General features: G+C 33.1%; 1 protein-coding gene across 3 annotated transcripts in view; it reads right to left on the minus strand.

Moving 5' to 3' along the window:
• Positions 1–1,526: 1,526 nt before the first annotated feature.
• LOC149796001 (uncharacterized) overlaps positions 1,527–25,058 on the minus strand; it is a 199,533-nt gene continuing 176,001 nt past the window's right edge. For all 3 annotated transcript variants that reach the window (XM_089965923.1, XM_089965922.1, XM_089965921.1), the window contains 6 exons: positions 24,631–24,733; positions 22,044–22,175; positions 18,385–18,471; positions 14,992–15,090; positions 11,155–11,263; positions 1,527–8,949 (listed from right to left, as the gene is read on the minus strand). In XM_089965923.1, coding sequence (XP_089822049.1) covers positions 11,185–11,263; positions 14,992–15,090; positions 18,385–18,471; positions 22,044–22,175; positions 24,631–24,733 — 500 coding nt within the window. In that variant the 3' untranslated portion in view covers positions 1,527–8,949; positions 11,155–11,184. The remainder of the gene's footprint in view (positions 8,950–11,154; positions 11,264–14,991; positions 15,091–18,384; positions 18,472–22,043; positions 22,176–24,630; positions 24,734–25,058) is intronic.

Genomic DNA, 25,058 nt, shown 5'->3' on the forward strand with positions numbered 1-25,058 from the left:
CAATATCGGGGTCAGCTTGATCTTGTAGTTTGAGTAACAGTGTCCTGCAATCTTTCAATCTTAACATTTACACTATGGAATCTTAGTTAGCTTTTGTCTCCACAGTCTTCTGTTTGCTAAATAAACGAATGTTTAATTAAGACTGAAATTCTCCCCTCGAAAAGACATTACCGATCATGGTAGTATGGCGATTTGATATGCGCCTGTCGCCATAAATCTAATTAATTGTTCTCTGTCTCAACTAATGTATTCTTCATAGATCGCCAGAAATTTGCCCCTTCACAATGATTATTGGACGAAATTTCAAAAGTAGTTTTTTTTTCTTTTTCTCCTCCTCGTTGGCTGGGCGATGTCACTTCTGTACACGAATGTATACATGACCATAAAGCTATACCTATTCTATTACTTTAAAAGTACACGAAAATTGTACATAGTAAGTTTTTATGTCCACATATTTATTTCAACAAGTCCTATTTTAAACATTCCTTTGTGCCGAATGTTATACTGGCATCATACTTTTAACGACTCTGTAAATTGAGTGAAAGCTCCTTGTGGTCAATATCCCTACCTCAGATCGTGTAGGGAAATGATTTAGACAATTGTTCAGTGTCACTAAACTATGAGCATTTCACAACCTGTACTAATGCGCCATCATTACTTTTAATCTGGGTGCGAACTGCTGGCCGTAACTTGACTTTCTTCTCTTTAAATCTCTTATACTTCTACATTGTTATGGGTAAGTTTTTGAGAAGCAACATTTTGTTGTTGCTCCACAAAATAGCACTATATTCCGTATGGTGAAAGACTCGGTCATTTTCGTTGTATAATTTTAAACAATCTACCCAGTAGCTTTAAACAACCCACCCTGTGACCCAATCAATAGAAAATGGAAGTTATTATGCACTATCCGAAAATTGAAAAACCTGTGTATAAAATATGTGTACATAATCCTATGGAAATGGAGATATGATTCATTTCACTTCCAAAAAGGTTCCAAACTGACCCATATTACCCATACAAAGTCTCAGCTCTTCAAGGTTTCAAATGCCAAATACATACATACTGATATCCTACATCTCACTGTAAACTTGTGTGCTGTGTGATGATGATTTATGAAAAAATGAGGTAAAAACTCAATTACTTAATTCAATTAATCTTGCCTTAAATTGAAACATTTGCCCCTGTGACATAGAGCCTTGTTACCAAGATCACTGATCAGTCTGAAGTTTCTTTCAATGTTCATTGCCCTTTGGCACAAATGTTGGCAAAGTCTACTGATCTATAATGCCCTTGAAAACAACTTACAAATATTTGAAGCCAGATGGACTGAAAGCTGATCATTGTCTCCACAATGTTTTGTCTTTTGTGAGAATAAAAACATCTAAATACAAAGAGCTGTCAAAAAAGATGATCAAGATATACATGTAAATAATAACTTCTAATGCTGTCGTATTGCCACAGACACATTTTTTCTTCTGACAAGCAAAATATATAAACTGAAGTAGGTCATACAAATCAACACATAATGAAATGTAATGAAGTTTTTATTTTGTAAATCATGAAGAATGTCAACAATATCCAATAGTAACAATCATATTTACATTAAAATTAATATTTAACTAGATAAAAAAATTAAGCATTATGTTAAAACATTTTAAAAATTATGAACAAAATGAGCTTGTGTTGAGACATAAAAATTATACAGCTTACAGCTCAGTTGTCTGTATTAGTTAGGATAGCTCATTGCTCAGTTGTCTGTACCAAATAGTACAGCTCACTGCTCAGTTGTCCAGCTAAATGCTTGGCTGTCTGTACCAAATAGTACAACTCACTGCTTAGCTGTCTGTACCAAATAGTACAGCTCTCTGCTCAGTTGTCTGTACTAAATATGACAATTCATTGCTCAGTTGTCTGTACCAAATAGTACAACTCACTGCTTAGCTGTCTGTACCAAATAGTATAGCTCACTGCCCAGTTGTCTGTACCAAATAGTACAGCTCATTGCTCGGTTGTCTGTAGCAAATAGTAAAAATCACTGCTTAGCTGTCTGTACCAAATAGTACAGTTTACTGCTCAGCTGTCTGTACCAAGCAGTACAGTTAACTGCTCAGCTGTCTGTACCAAACAATACAGCTCACTCCTCAGCTGTCTATACCAAGTACAGGTTTCTTCATATGATATGTGCACACAACTGCAGCAAGTAGTGAAGACACTGTTGTCACAATATACCAGCTTATCAGGGTTTTCAAACACACAGAACAAAACTGGTAGATTAGGGTCTATCAGCTTGAAATAATGAGTGGACCAAAAAGGGGTAGATCAGGGTCTAAGCTCTTGGCTTGACATAATAAGTAGTGCAAACAGAGTTGATCAAAATCAGCCAGGAACATCAGTGTTTAAGCTGACAGCTTGATATAATAAGTAGAACAAAGAGGGTAGATTAGATCAGGTGGAATAAAATGGGTACATCAGAGTCTAAGCTGTTTTCTTGAAATATTAAGCATAACAAAGAAGGCAGATCAGACCAGGATGGAAGAAAGAGGGAACATTATAGCCTAGATCAAAGTCTAATCCGTCAATGTGAAATATGGAAGAACAGCACAGACCCTGAAGTACCTGTACAATATGTGGCAACAGATCTGGCTGTATTAAGTTTACAGTTGAGTGTACATTTTAAACTGGAAAATATGGCAATTCATTTTGCAGCACCATACAAATTTTTGGTACATTTGTCTGTAAGATGAAAAATCTGTTTTTGCCCATGTATTTGCTTGCAGAATCATGCATGTAATAATTCAGACAAAGACAAAATAAGGAAAAGTGAAAAATGCAGATAAGGCATAATGGCTTGGTTTGGGTCACATTAAACAAAACTTTCATAATATAAAGGGGTCCCCAGGTGGAAGAGTGGTCTACGATGCTCGACTTAACAGATCACTGACACATCTCACCTTTGTCCAAGTGAGTTTGAGCCTCAGCTCAACCAGCATGAGGAAGATTCTATGAATCCCAAATGAAAATTATTGAATAATCTCTGAGAATGATGCTCAAAAGTACCATGTAAATAGACAAGTACCATGTAGATAGACAGACATGGATAGATGTATCCACTTTTTGAAACAATTGTTTCTTCTTCAGACAATAACAGTCAAAGAACCCAAGAAAGTTTTCATTTAAATGGATGTGACCTCCTCAGCAACATTGAGCTACAGGTCTTGTAAGACCTTTACAATGAACTTTTAAGTGTCTGGTCTGTCAAAATATTGACTCAAATTACAGACAAATGCACATTGCACATTAATAACAGTAAATACAAATACCGTGAAAAATTGCACGCTTCAAAATATAAATGTTTTCATGTCATCAACTAACAGCTCAAGAGCTGTTGAATTCAACCGTAACCATCTTTTATCATAAGAAAAAATTATGCAGGTGAAGGGGGATCAATAAATTTGCAGACCTGTCTCAATGCCAAAAAAATAACATTAAAATAATCCATTTCAAACTAAATATTGCAATGAATCTTGTTGGTTATGGCTAAAACCAAAACAACTGCTGACAGCACAAGACTTACAGCAGGAAGCAATATGAAAATTACTAACTTGTATTATTTCTACTAAGCGTATTTGTCACAGCATCAATAAAGAAAGAAATTGCTGACTTGTGAATATAATTACAAAGATATTGGAATATAATTTTGCTCATAATACATGTTTAGCAGTCATTCAAACAGGTCAATGCCAAGCAAATATAACAAACTGTACCTAGCCCATCTTGTCATTTTATCACGGAGACTGCTGATATCCTTCAACATATTATCTTGCAATAGGAAATTTAAAATTCAGGATGATCACTCTGAAATGTTGAAATATATAACTTTTTTAAAATTAATATTATTACAAAACTAAAGATCCAAGCCATCCCTAAAACAATTTCTAGGTTGATGTGCATTTTATCACATTAGTGTTAGTTAAACATCAATTCCCAAGTAAAGGTCATTACGTAGAAGGATATCAGAAAGAGTACACTTTTGCTTATTGTCCATATAGTAATAGCTGAATGAGTATTTAAAAATTCATTACAATTGCACAGATTGAAAATCTCAGACTTCTCTTCTCAAATTCATAAAGAAATTGGTAAGTTGGTGAGTTAATTCCTTTTAGTATCATGCAATTACTGAGATCACATCAGTTTTCTGCAACAAAAAGCCTGCACAACCAATTATGGCAGGTAATACATCACAAATGTTTTCTCATGGTATTATATGCTTTTTGCTGAATTTATCATTTTCTTTCACATAACTTATTGCAATTAGTGACAGCATAAGCATTTTCTTTTCTTTACATAGAATGAAATTATAACCAAGTCATTTTACATCCAGCCTGTCAGTGCTTAGACCTAGGTAAAAAGTCGCCATAAATGATCGTATCATACTGCAGTGCTGATGTCATTTTTAGCTGCACAGTAAGCGCTGATTTTACAAAAGTGCACTACCTTAAATACTATATTAAAAAAACTGAAAATATTTTTTTACAATAAACTACCTAACACTTTAAATAAAATTTAGATAACCATATAATGAATACAATATAATGTCCATTTTTAATAAAGACAAAACCATATAATTAATGTAATTAAAAAGTCCACTTTTTAAACAGACAAAACCATTATACATGTATAATGAATATGATAAAATGTCCCATTTGTTTTAGATTAAACCATATAATGAATATAATAAAATGTCCCATTTTTAATAGGTAAAACCATGAAAATAAGACCAAACCCTATAAAAATGTCTTGTTTTTATAGACAACACCATATAATGAATATGATAAAATGTTCTTTTGTTTAGACAGTACTTACTGGTATCCTAAAGCGAAAAAAAAACATTCCCCCAGTGCTCACAAAAAACATACACATCTCTGAAGTGAAAAGTAATAAGATCAGTATATGTCTGATCACTCATTTTTATTTTATTTTAATAATGGGCTGTCATAATTATGACCTACAGTTCTGATTGGATTTAGATATGGTAATCTGCTTCCAATTAATTTCAAGGCATCCTCATTCATAATCATAATTTATATACAAGTTAAAATCAGAAGAATTTCTATATGGTTAAAAGCTTCTTTAATGCCATGTGCATTTATTTTCCAAAATCAAAACTGAATATAATGTTCTAGTACAACATTTTAAAGTGACAAGCCAATTCTCTTACACTGAATGCATGGAAATTACTGTACTTTTCTATTAATGATAATAATATAATGATACTAATAGTAATAATAACAACAGTAAGAAAAATAACAACAGCAATAACAATAAATTTCAGCTAAATATATACTCGAAGCTGATAAGCTTCAAGAAAGCATATACAGCCAAATAGTATATTAGCAAGACTTCCTGAATTTTTACTGTAAAATATTACTGTAGATGAATTGTTCTAGTAAGCTTATAGATCACTGCTGAAACACTTCATCCACATTAATATCTTACAGTATAAATTCAATAACTTGTTTATTACATACTTTAAACTAAATACAGATTTCAAAATGGCAATTTTGTTCAGTCACTGATATAAAACAGAAGCATAGTGTTATAATTCAAAAATTAAATTTTCCTTTATTTCATGAATTTAAAAGATTACACCCATTGTAAATTTGCAATGAATGAATCCCATTCGTGCATATGTCTTTCCAATATCACATAACAGTGGTGATGGAATTGATGCTGTTATATTGTATTGCTGGTGAAGTATTCTTTCTTGTTTTGTCACAACAGTAATCTACATTTCTGTCAACAGTCATGTGTTATAGTTATCCAAACATATTCTTTCAATTTTGAGCAGGGGATATGTGGGCAAAAATCAATTATTGAATTGTACAAAATAAGTGATTCAGTATTTTTGTGTAGTACAGCATACCAAATTTTTGTGGTTTCTTTTTCTTATCTGAAAAACTTAAACCAATATGGTCATCCAGTCAATAACCACTGCTCTCTCAACTATCTGTGTCAGCTGCTACTAGTATAACACTAACATTGGCACTGTATTGAAAATACATGTACCACAGAATCCACATCCCTATAAATTCACAATATAGGAGTGATGTTTCCATACTGTAACATGTTCATCACTAATACATACTGACTGCTACCTAATATTGTTTCTGTGTAAATTTATTATCAGTGTGAGATACGTCATGGGAGTTTTCTTCACAATTTTTAGATTTGAGTTTTCATTATCACATGACCTTGCTATTGCCACATTGCATGAACCAGTTTTAGATGGTCTTCATTTAATTAGCAAAATTACCAAGCAATGATGTCAAGATGATGTCCTTTAGTGCCAAGGTATATTGTCAAATGTGTTCATAGCCATGTCAATTAACTCATTTGTAGTTTTCTTGAATAAAATAAGTGACTGTCATCATCTAAAAAATCCAGTGTTACTTTTACATTTATTTTAAATGAAATGTAAGAAAATTGATAAATAATTTTAAAAATTATTTCATGTGAGCTGTCTTGTTACATCCCCTATTCACAACATCATGTGACATGCAAAAATGGCAAGCTGTCACACAAATGTAGATAGACCACCAAAAAAAAACTATTTGCTCAAAGATCACTCAAAAGTAAGGCAAAACATGTAGGTTACTCACACAATTCAAATGATTGGACTGCCATCTTCAGGTATCAGTGGCAATCTTTTATATCCTATGCAAAACTTCTTGCTTAAAAATAATGTATTATGCATCATAAAATATTCATTATCCACATTCCAATAAAACTCACCCACCGTTCTTATGTTGCTAGATGACTCGAGTGTATATTTGGATTTCAAGACTGGTTCTTGGTTTTTAGAATGCTTTGTTCTAGACCAAAAATTCATGGAAGATGGATGAGTCATAGTACACACATGCAACCTGTGGGATGCACAATGAGTATGTGGGTTACTTGTGTCACAGTCTGACTTATTTTGCTGTGTATTGTATAAATCACCTCCCTTTCCTTAATGAGATTACCTCCCAAAAGTAATTATTTGAAATATAGTCAATCTTTTGAGACAAAATTATGCTTTTTATTAAAATATAGAGAACTATGTAGCTTTTGTGTCATAACTATTATCAGCTAAACATGAATAAATTGCATGCATTTTTAAGCAAGATATCTATGATGTGAATCAATTCTTTATAGAAAGGGAAGCAACCTAGATGACACTAAGGATCAATCACAGAATTTAAGCCCCCCCAAAAAATCTAAATTACTACAACAAAGTACTGGGTTTAATCCCAGGTCAAGCTCTCTTGACTGCCATGTGTCCTGTGTGGCAATATTTTAGTCACATTGCACAAAAAAAAAAAAAAAAAATAACCAGAGCCTCCAGGCAAAAACAGCTTAATAGCCAAAACAAAATATTCTTGTGCACCTCTGATGCACACAAATATTTTATTGCAATTGTATGAAGAAAAGAATACACTCATAAACTTTGATACAGATGAACTTAGCTTAATATGAATGCAATTCAAAATCTAATCTGGATTATGAATACCATATATCATTTTCATTACAGACATAATGAATTGTAAAACACACGCTGTTATTGCTGCAAAATGTATCATTCATGTTCTTTAAAAAGTCCCTAAACATGCAATGTCTATAACAAATATTTTGACCATTCTGTTGACCAGTAAATACAGGTCAGATTAGTGTTGTCCTACTGGGATAAAGTTATGTTGCCTGTCTGCAGATGAAGTTGCCTGTATAGTTAAATTTCACTGTACTATAGAAATTATCAAATAGCATAAATGATATCTGAATTTGTGAGTGAACCTACTCTTAAACATGAAATACTAAGTCCTACAAGGATTGATTGTGGTCAAGGCTTTATAATTGTTTTAGCAATTAACAAAATAATACAATTTATAATGTAAAAGAAAGTATTTCTGGTAATAATTCAAATTTTTAATTTTGGTGTTTAAAACTGCTCTCATATTGCAGAGAAATGTTGCCAGTAACTCCAACAATTTGTTATCTTGTCTTCTTTCATCTCACTTTCATTTATCTATCACCTGTTGGCACATAATATAACAGCAGTTGGACCAATTTGAAAGAATTCAATTGAAATTAATTAAATGACAGATGGGTTATACCAACAAAATTAAAAGAAATGATATGTGTCTAATAATTGAGACTTGACTTTATTTGTTCACTGGATTTAAGTTAAAAATGATTAATGCAAGTTTTAATTGACTTCATGAACAAATTCGAGTCATGTTGATTTTCTGTTCTTGTTTCTTCAGGTGATGTTAGGATATCAGCAATGAAATTGACACTTAAAGAAATGCATCAAAAATGTATTTATCACTCTATTAATTTTGAGTTCATTTGGGTCTTTTTTCCCTCTAGGAAAATGATTAAATTAAAATAATTGCAACCATGTACCTGGTGAGAAGATGTCTGTGTGACCTTTGAATTGCTATATAACTAGGAAGAATGAAAAAATGCATTTCTTACAAATGATGATAACTGTACTGTTGATTGTTACAATTCCAACACTGTTTTTCTTCTATGCCATCCAAATGTGGCATGATAAAAGACCACCATGTCCAAACTGTCTGGTGATTTAAATGATATGAGACCACCATGTCCAAACTGTCTGGTGATTTAAATGATATGAGACCACAGTGTTCAAAACTGGTGATTTAAATGATTATCCATACGAGAAACAAATCAACAATGCATTCTACATTATACAACTTGAATATGGATTTTAATGTTTTGTAAATTGTAAACTTTATAATATCACAGAGGTTTTGTACTGGAGTCTAAAGGAATTGCTACATCCCCCGGATGACTACTGTCTACTTCCCCTTTTTTGTCTTCTTTTTCTTTCCTGACCCCTCCTTTTTGTCTAAGTAGTTGGGGTCCAACAGCAGCATCTTTTCTGTGCTGTAAAGAGAGTACCTAATACATTATATTCAAAAGAAAACAAGCAGAAACTATTCTGATCAGAAACAACCAAAGAACCAATGCTACAAGAAATCATGTTGCTTGTTAATTATGAAGAAAGAAAATTACAATATTTCAGCAACTGTGCAACAGAAAAGTTGAGCAAAAAACAAAATATTCACTGCTAATGTTCAGGATGTCAAAACTGATCCATGTAATATTAATTTCAAAAATAATAAAATAATGGGGAAAAGATATCAATATATTTCAAATAGTTTGTATAAAGCATCTTAAAAAAATACCCGTTTAACTGTTTTTCTTTTTCCACAGGTAATTTCTTTTTCTGTATAATCAGCAGGGTCAGAAATGTGTTTTAATATACATATTTTCTCAATTCTTTTCGTCAAATTATTCTTTATTTATTAACTTTATATGATTTTACTGTCTACAACAATTAAGATATTCTCATCGTTTCTATAATTTGTCTAGACAGGTAGCCATTACCAGCAGTGTGCCATATATAAAACAGGTGATTGACAGAAGACTGCCTAACATATTGTTATTAAATTTAAATGTTAAATATATTTGAATGAGGCTTTCAAGCAGACTTCTTAAATAATGTTTAATTCAAATCAATAAAGGAATCAATCATGCCATTTTTTAAAAGTATACTGACTCCTGATCATAACAGCTGCAAACATCAAAGAACTATTTAAAATTTTGAATTGATTGTCAGAATGTGTGTGTGATAACGTAGCTTTAAAAAAAAAAACAGTCATATCGCTACGATGTCTCCAGTGTGGCAGTTTATAGCGATGTCTAGCACTGGGGCACCATGCCGCAGACATGTAGCATGATGTCCCACCCAGTCACATTATCCTAACACCAGTCCGACCAGTCCTAACACTAACCTTTTAATGCTGAGCGCCAAGCGAGGCAGCTGTTAGTACCATTTTTGTAAGTCTTTGGTATGACTCGGCTGGGGATCAAACCCATGACCTCCTGCATCTGAGGTGGATGCTCTAACCACTAGGCCGCTGGAGCGGTGATTGTTAGAATGAGATTCTATGCTAACTATTTGATCTGCCCATGGCCTTTCTGTGGAACAAGTTTAAGAAAACTTATTTTATCTAGCCTTGCAAATTCACTATTGAATGAGTTTGTATTTTCTTAACTATTTAGAAGAAAACACGCCTTAAAAATATTCTATGAAATTCAATTCATATTTTTGCAATTAATTGGAATTTAAACAAAATTTTATTTTTAAAAACTGCCTGTTTTATGGGATGGTTAAAAAAGACACTGTGTCTGATGCTATTTTGATAAAACAAAAAGGACAGGGCCTTCCATCCCCCACTTTAAATGAGCATGTTGCAGAATGAATTTTCATAATGAAAAAAAAATCTGTCAGAGGGTTTAGGAAAAATATACAAATGAAAAACTGAACAAAACCTCAGCAAACTGTTGATGCTGATGGAAGAAATAAGACTGCTCTGTTTCAAATTCCAATTAACTTGGTTTGACAATCAAGAGATCGATTTTCAAGTTATAGAGAAGAGGGATTATAAAGGCGGACAAAACAGGAAATGGTCCAGTGATAAAAAAACCTCTTTTATGGTAATTTTTTTAAAAAAGCTAACAAAATTGATTTGACCCATTTATTGCATTTATTTTATTATTCTGAAAAAAGCTCAAGTGAATAGAATAGAGCCACTATTTGACTTGTTTAAAATCTGTCATATCTGTTTAAATAGGCTCTAGTGGTGTCTGACCTTAGACAATGCATGACATTTATTGGTGGTTGTATTAACTGAGGATATATATTTATATATATTCCCCACCCCCCAAAAATAATAAAATTTAAGAGACAACAGCCTGCTTAATGGTGATAAATTGTTTTAAATTTAAAGGAATAGGCTGAAAGAAAAATTTAAAAGTGTGACAATCACAATTCTTATGATTCCTATTAAATACTGGTAATATAGACAACTCAGAAGACCTGGTTTCACATCTCTAATCTTTAATTAGTTCAAACAAACAATTAGTAAACATGAAGACAAAAGGTTGTTTACATAAATTTCTGCCTACACACATATACACACTAGTGCACACACTTGCACACAAATATCCAGATAAAGGCCTTGTTACTAATAAAATGTAAGAGAAAACAACTTCAAATATTCAGCATTCAAAGCAAATCTTTACCTGCATGGAGTGATCAGCTAGATAGAAGTGTCATCGTGGGGTGGTGGTGTCGGATGAGGATGAGGAGGGTGTTGATACGGAAGTGCTATTTCGTAATCTATCATCATACCTTGTGAATGAAAGTATGTTATCTTATAAGCATATTATGTTCATGTACCAATATATGGGTCAATATGTAACATTTAGCATGTGAAACTGTACGCAAGATGTGTTGATGAGCAGATATATGGGTCAATATGTAACATTTAGCATGTGAAACTGTACGCAAGATGTGTTGATGAGCAGATATATGGGTCAATATGTAACATTTAGCATGTGAAACTGTACGCAAGATGTGTTGATGAGCAGATATATGGGTCAATATGTAACATTTAGCATGTGAAACTGTACGCAAGATGTGGTGATGAGCAGATATATGGGTCAATATGTAAAGGAATTAGTGATCAATAGGGAAACAAATGTGCATCACCAATATGCAGACTTTTTAAAATATTTTTAACAGAAGTTTTACTGGAGACCTTGGCAAATGTGAAACAAATTTTTTTCAAATGTTTCATAAAGTACATATAAAAGGGAAAGATACTCCTGACAACTGTATATAACAAGATTACCAAAAAATAGCACATGACCTGCCCATCTTGTTTTTTCCTATTAATAACCTTGAACACTGAGCTAGTGTGTGGACCTTAGTCAAGTTTAATCAAAATATCTGGCATTGTTAAAAAATGACAGCCTGCAAAAAATCTAACTGAAATATCTGGCAGGGTTAAAAAAAATGACAGCATGGATACGGAAAATGGTCAATGTCTTATATTTTTCTTTGTTATAACCTTGAAATTTAGGCAGTGGGGTATGACTTAATACACGCAATGCACTCAATCTAAATACATAAAGGGCTCAAGTTTGATTACCATATCTTCTGTGGTTCAACATTTATAACCATATATCAAAAGAAGTCACTGATTTATGTATTTTCTTGCTATGACCCTGACCCTGAGACTGTAACAGGTTATATGAAACATATAAAACAGGTTCAAGTTTAATCAAAACATATACAGTGGTTTAAAAGTTTTACTCCAGACAATGATAAAGTCAAAAGTAATATTTTCCCTTACTGTGACCAGCACCTTGATGCAACGGAGCATGGAAATAATTTGACAAGTTCTTTTTGTTTCTGACAATACTGTGCATATGACTGCACAATTCTTTGATGTTTTTTGAGCTTTACAAGAATACACAATTTCATTTTGGTCAATCAGTTTTTTTTCTTTGATATTTTAAAAAATCTTTCCAATAATTAAAGAACCCAGCTGAATCTTATTATCAAAACTAACAAACTTTGACCATAAAGTCTTTTTATCTAATGTGCAGAACAGCTTTACATTATTGTCAAATTACTGCTTCAGGCTCTTTGAATGTGTATCACTTCAAGGACAGCGTCTTCTAAAATCATCAAGCACTTCAAATGGTTACCTACATTTACTGATTATTATAACCATGTAAACAATGTAATCAAGTATTGTAAACAATGTTGTTCATGTGTCTACACTGTTTCACATGCTATGCTTGGCTGTTGATAGATTAATACCTTGCCATTCTTTTTAAGGAAAGTGAAAGAGTAGATTGCAATGACATAAGTCTATTTTCTGGTATCAGACAATCAATACCATTCATAAAAATGACATAAGTGGCCAATATGTGATTGCAAATAAAAAATCGGAGAATTTTATATATAACAATAGATTAAAAGCCAAAAGTGCCAACAGAGGGACAAAAAGTTGGTAAATGAATGCCAGACAATTAGTTATCAAACTGGGTAAAACATAATATTCAGCTGTACTGAGGACATTATTACTGACATCACAATGAGCTGATTATGTATTATTACAATAGCATTGCAAACTATAGTTTGAGGATTTGGAAACTGAATAATTCTTTTTGTTCATAAAATTTTAACTAATAGCATTAAAATGAAAAAGTATAGCTATTTCTTTGATTGTTCATTGAATCCTATGTTCAAGCTCTATCTTTATCTAAGATGATCTATTCCTCTGAATATCTATTCATTCCCCAAAATTTACGAACTTGGGAAGTACCACAAGAATTACCTTTCATTTTCCTTTATTCTAAGCTTTTCAACTCACACTGGATAGTGACAAGAAGGTTATGATTGAGTATCTGCCCTAACATAATGCACATAGTGACAAGGGCCTAAGCTGTTTTGCTTGAAGCAAAAGGTAGAACTGACTCTAATCTGTCAGTGGATTATACTGTAGTGGATATGGTTCTACAATATTCACAGCTGGGTATGCATCATACAACAGCATATACAATAAATATTGGTCATTGTTCAGTAATGACTTGCCCAGGATTGTATGACCCAAATAGTTTTCATGGATAGTGTTTTCCCATAATAAGACCATGGAGTCAGCCTAATATATTTACTTTTAAAAAAGCAGATGGACTTATTAGCAGGCACATAAATCTTCAGTAAATGTTTGCCAAATGTTTTTATACATGGGGGTGGCTCAATTTATTATCAGACATGAATGTATTATCAGACAAATACAGCTCAGATCCTAAACTGACTAAAACTGTAGACTGGTTTGCAAATCATGCATTGTTTGTTACTTTACAAACCTTTGGCAAATGGGCATTTCTGTAAATTTCTTGGTAACTGTCTTTGCTGTTCATCAGACATGTTTCTTTCAATGTTTCTTTTTTTAAATTTTCTTTAATGACATTATTGCAGCATTTCTCAAAAGTACACTAAATTCTTTTACAATGAAGTTAAAAGTGCCAACAATAACGACCTTGTCATGCTTTTAAAAATATGCTACTAACACAAGTATCACAACTATTTGCCTCCAAAATTTAGATTTCTCCAATTTTCCATCAATTTCATCAGTTCAAACAAAGATAATTAAAAAGAACAAGTACTATTGTTATCATATATGGCCATGAGATTTATTAAATACACAATTAATCTTGCAAGACTGATTTTAATTGTTTTTACTTGTCCACATATCAACATTCTTGAATGCACCGAATCAAACACTCTATATATATATATATATATATATATATATATATATATATATATATATATATATATATATATATATACACACACACACAGAAAGAGAGAGAGAGAGAGAGAGAGAGAAGGAGAGAGAGAATAATTTGTTTAATTCCATACACACTGAACAACCAAAAATCTTGCAAAACTTCAGTTGGTACATAATAAATGCAAATTTGTGTTTTGTTCCAAGGTTTTAGAAACAAAATCCCTCACTTGATATAATACACGACTGCCATATCCAAACTGAGTACTTTTAAGCATGTATGATCATCAGATTTGGTGTGGCAACGATATCAACCAAATAAACGGAGATCACCGATACTAAATAGACCTGAGATTCCTAAACCGCCTCAGGCAAATTCAGTGCAATAAAGAGTACTAAATGTGAGAAAAATGTATACTGCAATAAGCTATGTCCTTATTATTTTAAATGATAAATGTTTGTCAGATGAACAGCAACAGTGTTCAGCAGGTAAAAAAAAATATAATAAAATTACAAATGAATTTGCAAGCTGTACTCTTGGCCTTGGATAGATACATGTCTTCAGAGTGCTTTGAAGTGAAATCGTATAAACACCTTGATACTATTATGACGATATCATGTGCCAATACAGTGATACAACTTTAGGTATACAAAGCATAAATTTAGACAAGGCTCTGTTCTTTTTCTGTGCTAGGGAAGATGCCTCGGTATAGCTATGGAGTGCAATGTGAGACGTGAATATTTGTGAGCTTTAGTATAAAATGCCACTTACAGTTGCACTGGTTCAGGTACGTAAATATATTCCATAGGGATTATTGTTGCTAATTCTCGAAGTGTCTTCACAAACCGCAGCTTGGAACTGAATTTGGAACTAAAAGCAAGGAATGAAAGATCCAACAGATAAAAGTCAGCTAAAACTAAAGTTCGAATGTGTAGTGTTTTAACATCAAATAATAAGAAGAGGCCTGTGTGGCTGACTGACATCTGCCTAATAACAAAATAACAAGACAGGGATATTTTCTGCAGAAATTTCTGACCCGACTGTCATCTGCCTAAAAGCCAGAACAAAATATCAAGATTGGGATATTTTCTGTAGAAATTTCTGACCTGACTGACATCTGCCTAATAGCAAGAACAAAATACCAAGATTGGGAATTTTCTGTAGAAATTTCTGACCTGACTGACATCTGCCTAAAAGCAAGAACAAAATATCTAGATTAGGATATTTTCTGAAGAAATTTCTTCTAGTGCCATGATTACAAACATTATGATAACAATTGTTTCTCTATTTCTTTGTATTTGTATCCATATCTGATGGCACATTAACATTATTTTCCAAAATCGTCAAATTCTTTTAAGCAGTTTTAAGTTAACTTAAAGTTGTAAAGATATTTTCTATTTTTTCAAAATGCATTGCAGATTGTCATTTTTGCCTTAATATGAAAGTCTTCAATCTATGATGCTTTCTGTTAAATTTGATTAAATTTTGTCTCATGGCTTTTAAGAAGTGGTTGAAGGTTTTTTATTTTTAGAAGCTATATTTGAAAGTGGATTGGCATAATTTCTGCAAACATGATGTCACGATACTGTTTGTCAAATTAGGTCAAGTTCTGTTAACAGACTTGACAACCCTGACGAGTCCGTCTCAGTAAGGCAGTTGATTTTTTTCTGTAAGTTTGACCGGTTTTCAGTAAGGTGTAACAAAATAACATAAACTGTTATTATAAAGCTGTAAAAAGTATTTAAAAGTTTGGTATTCAGAACATGCAGCGATGATACACATTATGTTCAATTTAAAAGTTTGTACAGTATGCATAGACTTTATTTACCACTAGTTCGGTTGCACAAATTTTAGTTCCAAACCTTATGGAGCTCAACAGCTTGTTGCCATCTCTCAACTTGATGTAATTCTTGGAAATTCTTTTTTCTATTCCACATGACAACAGCAATCACATTTCCTGCTATGAGTCATACTCAAACTGGCAAGTGATGTCCAATAAACATGATTGTGTCCCTTCCAGCTTACATTCACAAGAATCTGAATATTCCTTTTTATTTTTCTGTGTTGATTATAAACACTTTTCAAGAGGCTTCTTTCCCCTTTTGTCTTAAACATGCATTGCCTGCTGGATGCCATTTTTAAAAAACTTCTATGATCAATAGTTTGATCATGCAGATGCTTCGCATAAGGAAATAGCTGCAGTTTAAAGCGTCTAATGTGCTGCTGTAAAGTTAGTCTGGTTCCCTGACCAATTTCACTCCTTCTAATATGAAACCCAGATCCATATCAAATAAGGATGAACAAATTTTCCGGATTTTTCGGCAATGGTAATTTTTCTGTAGTTTTTGCTTGTATGCCATAAGTCCATATTTTAAGGGTAAATTTGATAAGACTTATGGCAAAATTGTAAGAGTTGGCAGGTCTGTGTTAAGTATTTTTTAGAAGAAATTGATTAAAGTTGAATTATTTTTAAAGAATGGCAGCCATATCTGGCGGCAAATTAGTATTATTTATATAAACTTAAAGACCCTTCTTGTCAGGATGCCTTCTATTTAATTTGGTGCAGTTCATATATTTCTAAAAATATGACATTTAAAGATTTTCTTTTTTTTAGTAATGGTGGCCATAATTGATATATGTGATGGCCAATCTACAGCATTTACATCAAGGCCTTTATGTGAGGATGCTATCACATTTAGTCAAATTTTGTTTCATGGTTTGCAAGATGTTTAAAGAGTTTTCTATTGCTAGTAGTGGTGGTCAAATTTGTTGGTAGATTGGAATCATTTTTGTTTGGCTAAACTGTGTTTAGTAGTTTGTGAGAAAAGTTGTCTAAAGGTTTTTCTAGTTCTACTGTTGCTGGCCATATCTGGTAGCACACTGCATCATGTGTACAAACTCGAAAGGCCATCATGTCAATTAGAGCTCTGCTAAATTTGGTCCAACTTGGTACAATGATTATTGAGAAAAAGTTGAAAACTACAATTGTTGATACATGCTAGATGAAGCACACTGAACCATACCATTGTGACATAATTTCAGCTGGTTATTTTTATACGACCAAAAATTTTATATCTCAATTTGTAAAAACATGCATAAAAAATGTTAAGTGATATTATTTGGGGGATTTTTGCAAAATCAGCTCTTTTATTCTTGTGAACTAAATATCTGTACACTTTTTTGCCAGGCTATTTCAGAATTCTGCAATAGGAATAACATTTAAAGATTTGATCAACAAGGTAACATTGACATTCATTTAATTTACACTCCTTAGGTAACTATTTATATACAAAATGTGTATTTGAAGCAATGTATGTTAGTTTATAACTTGCACATGTACGAAATCTTTCAAAGAATACTTCCATAATGTTAAAGTCAAGTATATTGATCTATCTATGCATTTAGCAATGGCAGATCGGGTCTAAATTATTTGCAGTTTTTGATCTGAATTTTATAAGTATGTATATGGAGTACTGGTTCAGTCATCTGGTTCAAGGTTTTCATTTCTTTCATTGCACACAACTTGGTCACTGCAACTTATGTTTCGGTATGTGACAAGTAGTAAGTAAAATCAATATAGTCATCAAAATTCATGACTGCATATAGAATTAAGTCAGAGAAACTAAGCTAATGCAAAAATGTAATCAATGGAGCACGGAAGTAGGTCAATGTGAGCTAATTTTACCTCAGTTAACACCCTCTAAGATGAATACATCCAAACAGTTTACTCAATGTACACAAAACAGTGTCAGAAATGGAGCTAAATGCAAACACTTATCATTGAGCTATATGCTATCAATGCTGTCAGAAAAGTGACCCATGTGCCTCACCTATGCTTCATGGGCATAACATAAAATGATTTATGTGAGCAGCACATATCTTCTGTTAAAATATTCACAACTACAAAATCTGATACAAGCCAATAATATAAACAATTTTTAAATCAAAACACCAATACAGTGGATCCTTGGGGAAATACAAGAATTTTATAGCATGTCTAATAGTTGCAGACAAAGTAGGGAAAAAGTAACTTACATTAAAAAACTCCCCATGAAAATGTGAAATGTACTGAGAATAAATAACAACTACTATACAGAGATAATGCAGTGTTCATGAAAAAAAACAACAGATGGACAGAGATATTTTTCTGTGAAGCTAATTTACCTGATAAAAGGTTTGGTCATCATCACGACTGTTTTCAACCATAAAGTGGGATGGACAAGTAACAATGTCTTCAAATTTTTCTTTAGTCTGAAAAAAAGACAACAAATGACTGAAAGTTTTGTTCATGTAAAAGTTATGTACAAACTAGAATGAAAACCAAGAAATAATGGACTGAATTAACAATCTATTAGCAACATTCACAAAAAAATAAATTCATCTCTTAAATATCTTTGTTAATTTCAGTCAAATAAAGACAAAGAGATCAAACTTTACTTTTCTCATATTACAGCAAAACAAATAAACTCATCACTCTAAATTTTGTCCAATTCATTATTTTGTGTGTAAAAACAAATGCATTGAAAATTCTACCATTGACAAAATACACCTTGTCATTGATTGCAAGAAACAAAATAACACTGGACAGGAGACAACTCTTTATAACCCTTTCAATCTTTGTAGTGAGTCTTTCTGGAATCATCTGTATCCGAGTTTCAAGTGCAGTACGAGTCAGAGGCATTTGAGTACAATATGAGCTGGGCCTCAAAGAGTCCCATGGAAAAAATCGGAGGTACTACTATAAAGTCAGTCTGGTTCTCTGATTAATTTCACTAAAGCTAATGTGAAACCAGTATCCAAATCAAATATGGAAGGGCCAGTTATCTGGATTTTACCAACAACAGTCCTATTTCCCTAGTTTTTCCTTTTATTCTGTCAGTCTGCATCTTAAGGGTAATTTTTGTAAGACTTATGGCAAAATCGTTAAGGGTTGGCAGTAACGAAAATGTGCACTGATTACAAAAATTCCCCATACATATAGTATAAAGTTAAACTACATATGTGTTTTGTTTTGAGTCAGTGAAAAGAACAAATTTGATACAGTGCTGGAATATGTCCAGGATGTCAGGCCAAGATATAAATTCTTATGCCATATCAAATGAGTTCTTTCCCCAGACTTGGAACAAAGCACCTATGTCCTCTTTTTATTTACATTCTTTTCATACTGTATAACGTATCCTTTAAAAAACTGAATTAAGGCATTTGAAGGTTTGTGAAAGATACTGTACAACTAACTAAAAACAAAAACATGGAACACGTAACTGGTGCTAGGCCTAAATAGATACTGTGCAATGATTTACTGTTTACATCTGAATTTAAAAACTTTTATTGTAAGAGATGTATGAATAGATTTAAACTGTAGTAATAGGCAATAATTTTTCTTTTCAAAGTTTCAAATGAAACATGGGTTTAGGACAGGTAAATAACCCTACTCTTACACCCTACTTATTGAATCACTCATACTCCACTTCCAAGCCAATTTCAGGACAAATTTAATACACTAACAGTGATAAAAATATCAAATTAAAGAGACAGCTCATTAAATTACAGTACTTTCAAAGTCTGTATTTTTATCCTTTCATTCAAGAAATTATTGATATATTAAACTTTAAGGTGAGGGTTATTCCATTTAACATACATGGTACCCAGGGAAGGCAGTTTTTAAATATATATGCCAGTGTACTTTGATTTCACTGACTTCATATTAAAATGATAAGAAAATTCTAAACTGCATCTATGGGTGAGTACCTTCCCTGTGTCCTATGTATATGTTTTAATGGAACAGCCCTGACTTTTTAAGCACTAAATTTAAAAAAAAGACAACCAATCTTTGAACAACATGAGGACTAGATTTTAATATTCATTTGGACATTTGTTTAACAAAAAGATTCTAAATGATATTTTGTTTTCTTCTCTTATTTTGTCTACTTGAAAATGAACTTAAAATTTAAATAAAGATACAAATCCCTGCTTGTACCCAAGTGATAAGAACGTTTAAACAACAGTGTAATTAGATGTACTACTTCTAAATTTCAGTCCGAGTCAATTGAGCTGCTGCTCTCTATATGTCTACCTATATGCTGCCAATGTTTATAGATTTTATCCTCAGATTTACTCCAAGAATTTGAATCCTCAGTAATATTAACAGACAAATTGAAAGTTCCTCCACAGAATATGTCTGGAGACCATATTTTGAAAGTCTGAAGATGACATGGTTTTCTGTTAAGTGTTGGCATTTAAGATGATATACACTGCAATGTTTCTTCTCTGTGTCCTCAGTGCTAGGAACAAGATCAACAGGTGTACAGTTAAGACATTTATAATCTTTGATTTGTTATACCTATGCATTTAAGGTCTTTGTACCAAGAATTCAGAAATTTTATTTTGCTTACAATACAAACTTTCAACAACAAAATATTTGGTCTCTCCCTCTCTGTCATGTTAAGTGTCACTCTGCACATCAACCTCATCAAAGAACACCTCATCAAAGACTGTCCAAAATACTATTGTCAACCAAAATATTTCTTATTTCTCATTGGCACATGTAATGTGAAATGCCCATAAACACCTTGTCATTACTTTTAGGACTTCCTCATTAAGCCCAAGTGGCCAATTTGGTTATTTACAGTAGATACACTGTGGAACCTCCTCCCACCTACCCCACAAAACTGAATTTAAACAAAAATAAATGTGTAGACATTTTTGAAATTACACATACTATTTTCAAATTTATAGCAAAAAATAATTCCTAACATTTCAAATATTTTATTAAGCTGACTATTATTGGATATTTCAAGAGGTAAAAGAAGTTCCAGGCAGGGTATATGATGGAAATTTCTGGTATGCCATACAGAAACAAAGACTGAAGACCCGTATAGAATGCAGGATCGACCATTAAAGATTAAATGGGTATGTAAACCTATGTTCATATGCAATGGCAAATTTCCAAGTCAAATAGGATATTAGTTTAGGTTTGATGAAAACATAAGTAATTAGAATAAGACCTAGGACTTCTGGATAATAAGACTATTACACACAAAAAAATCCATTTCAATCGATACAGTTCTTTAAAAGGTTTTGGCAGAAACAAACAGGTGATGCACAGGACTGACATGAGTAATACTAAATTCTCCCTCCATGGCTGGGGTCTAATAAATGGTTGCTTAGTAAATAGAAGGTAAAGATATCCTGTGAATAGATATCTTTCATGCCTAAGGTTTAATAAGAGGCCAATGTGAGTCTGAGATCACTCACCTAGCTTACATCTACCTAAAAGTCCAGTAAGTACAACATGAATAAATTCTTTTCAGAAGTGTCTGAGAAATTGTTTAAAGGATTCTTTTCCACTTTTTGAAACAGTGGCTACATTTGATGATGTGATCAAGCTCACTTATACAGTCATAAAACTACATACAATTTTTGCTAGAGTTGGTGGAAGAATGACTGACACGGGGTACTATTTCAAATGAGTTATTTCCCTTGACTCAGAAGAAAACATGAATGCATTATTGTATTTATAGAATAGCCCTCATTGACACTTTTGATATTATTTTAGATTTTGTATTTATAATAGTTTAATTCTGTGCTTAGAGAATCTCTATCTGCAAATGTCAGCAAATACATACATTTAAGCAGTTCTGTTCACAGTGTACAATGTATAAATGCAGACTGAACATGTTTAACAAATGCCACATCATCTACACAATAACTTCATTACAAATATTCACATAAAATTGTAGAATGTAAACTGCTACCAGAAAGGTCATGTCTATGCCAGTCAACATTCAAAGACCAGGAAAGATATAAAAGGCCAATGGGTGTACCTCCTATCAATTGTCTGGTAGCACTTTTTGAGCCATCCAAAGCTGGGCATCTGTCGTCGTGGTGTGGCCCCATGGAAGTATACGATCATGTAGTCTTCTGCTACCAACAGTTCTAGTGTACTTATCACATACCTGTGTACATTACAAACAATATAATCATCAGACATGAATAATTCGTTCAATTTTGCAGTTGGATGTAAAGATAGCTTGTTTAGTTCTGATTTAATTAAAATGTTCATCCTCTCTCTTATGAATTCTTCTATAACCAATTTTTAGAAACTGGCAGGATAATGAAAAATCTTACAGCCTTGACCGGCAGATACTGGTCTGGACAAACAAAATGCTAAATATTGTACTCCCTTATAGATTGCTTACATCATCAAGATATGATGTGAATTTAGCCTCAATAAAAGTTATGATTTCACCTTATTTATGAATAGACAGTGCTAATAATACTGTCAGATTATAATCAACTAAATTATACTAAAAATATTTTTCTCCAAAAATATACATTTTCTATATGTTTGCCTTATAAGTGAGAATTTATGTATTTTGTTTCCTTTAATTCATGGACCTTTGGGAGTATTCATGGTGCTGTTTAGCACCCTCTATTTTGGAACATTTCATTTAAATTCACTTCATATTTTCCCAGGCCTTGTTTTTTTTTGTTTCATTCCCCATCAATGAAATCCAAAGCATGACAGAATATACAGCTACGTTGACTAATGCTGTTTCTCCTTTATGATGTATTCTGCAATCAATATGCATGAGACTGGCAGCAGATGTGTTTTTCGTCCTTTGAGTTTGAAGATGACCAAGACATCACTAACTGGCTTGGTTGCTATGAGTCTGTGGATGACCAGGCCAATTTGAACTTGAAACTGTCCATGGCACACTGGACAGGAGATGCTGCTTGGGGTTGCTTGGTGAATAGAGGATGTTTTGCAGTTCTGAGATTTACACTGCTTCTGCACTTTCCCTACAATTTTCATAAGTTCAAAGCCTGTAACTCTAGTATGGATCAGACTGCACCAGGTGGAGTGATCCTGTGCAAAATCTTCCCAAGACTCATGGTTAATGTTGAAATATTTCATGGATAACTTGAGGGATTTTTGAAATGCTTCTTTTGATCACATTGAGATCGTTTTTCCTCCTTCAGCTTGCCATGCAAGATATTCTTTAATATCTGCTCTTCTGACATCCAGGTAATGCTGCCAGCCTGTCTCATCTGTGATTTCATTAGGACAGCGCTGAGGCTTGGAAATGTTTACCCATGAAAGAATCACAGTATCTGGGACCATGACATGCCATCTTATCCTCACCAGTTTCTGCAGAAAGCACATGTGAAAATAGTTTAGCTTCTCGGCATAGCATCTGTATACAGTCCAAGTTTTGCATGCATACAGTAGAACTGGAAACATGATTGCTTAGAGACCTTTAGTTCTGTTTGCCGACTCAAACACTGGCACTCCCACACATTTGTGTGCAGTCTATCAAAGGCCACAACTGCTTTAGCAATTCTTACAATGGCTTCACCATCGATGTGGATTGCCCCTGAGTGTGTACTGCTGAGATAGGTGAACATGTTTACTGTCATGAGAGTTTGACCATTTACTCTGATGGTAGGCTCTACATAAGACTTTCCTGGTGGAGGCTCGTACATCACATCTGTCTTCTTGATACTGATTGTGAGATCAAATCTGTCACATGCTGGAGAGAAATTGGCCATGCATCTCATACTAAGAATTTGGTATTCAGGAAACAGTCATCAGCAAATAAGAGATTATGAACAGTCACTTACTATAACTTCATTCTTGCCCATAGTCTCCCCAGATTGAAGAGCCTGCCATCAGTCCTGTACCCGATGCCAATCCCAGCATTACAGCCAATTGGAATTTGAGCCTGCATACAATTTTTAACCAATTTTAATAAATCCTGAAAAGTGACAGTGATGCAGTTTCTGGTGTGCAACTCATGTCTCCCATAAGAAGCACCCACTGTACAAGTCTGATGTCAGCAGGTGAAGTATTACAGGAGCTATTGCCAGAATAAGGACAGATGGATGGATGGACATAAGCACCAACGTATGGACAGATGAAGTAAATCCTATATACTGCCTGCTTCATGATTGTTACATGTAAGCTCAGGTCCCCAGGTGTCCAAGTGGTTGCCTTTATTGATCACTGACACATCACCTCTGTCTGCATTGGTCTGAATCTTGGACTTGGTCCTTATGGATATGTGAGAAAGCTTGCCAGTAGCTTCCAATGGGTAGTAGGTTCTTCCTGAAGTTTTCTCGGGTTCTTCCTCAATCAGATATACTGGCTACCATGAATAGCCTATCATGTGCTGAAAAATGGTGTTAAACTCAGAGTAAGACCAACAACAATTAAACTCCATGATTATTTTCAAGTATGATCAATGCGTGTGAAAAGATGAAGAAAAATCTCACTGAAAATCATTGGAATTTCATATATTTTGACTGAGTGCATTGTGCCTTGAAAAATACAGTTTGCAAGATAGATATCCAAGATACTACTGTAAATGATAGATGAAAGATTCTGTCCCTGCTAAACTTGATACTCACAGAAACAGGTTGTCCATAACATACTGGTAATCTCTCCTACTCCTGTCTGGTAGATAACAACCAGAGAACAGTATTATTGCATTAAGACCATCCCCATAATATCCTGAGAAGGAAGAATATAAATTTGCTATTATCATGTAAGTGCATGACATAAGCATGCAAAATTTAATATTTATCTCGCAACAGCTATTATATTTTCTGTTGAAAATAATTCATATGCAGCGAGATAAGTCAACCACATATAATTCAAATGTCTCACTTTTAACCCTTTTTGTAACTGATATAAAACAAAAAAAAAATGCTTATGTTTACATAAATAGAAATTAACTAGAAATTCATTTATTTTTGTGGGTATCAAGTTTGATTATTTGTACAATGACATGTTCATTAGCAATTAAACATGACACTTATCCAAACAAAGCTGATAA

Source organism: Sinohyriopsis cumingii, chromosome 7 (genome assembly GCF_028554795.1).
Source record: "Sinohyriopsis cumingii isolate HCF-2022 chromosome 7, ASM2855479v2, whole genome shotgun sequence".
Lineage (NCBI taxonomy): Eukaryota > Metazoa > Mollusca > Bivalvia > Unionida > Unionidae > Sinohyriopsis > Sinohyriopsis cumingii.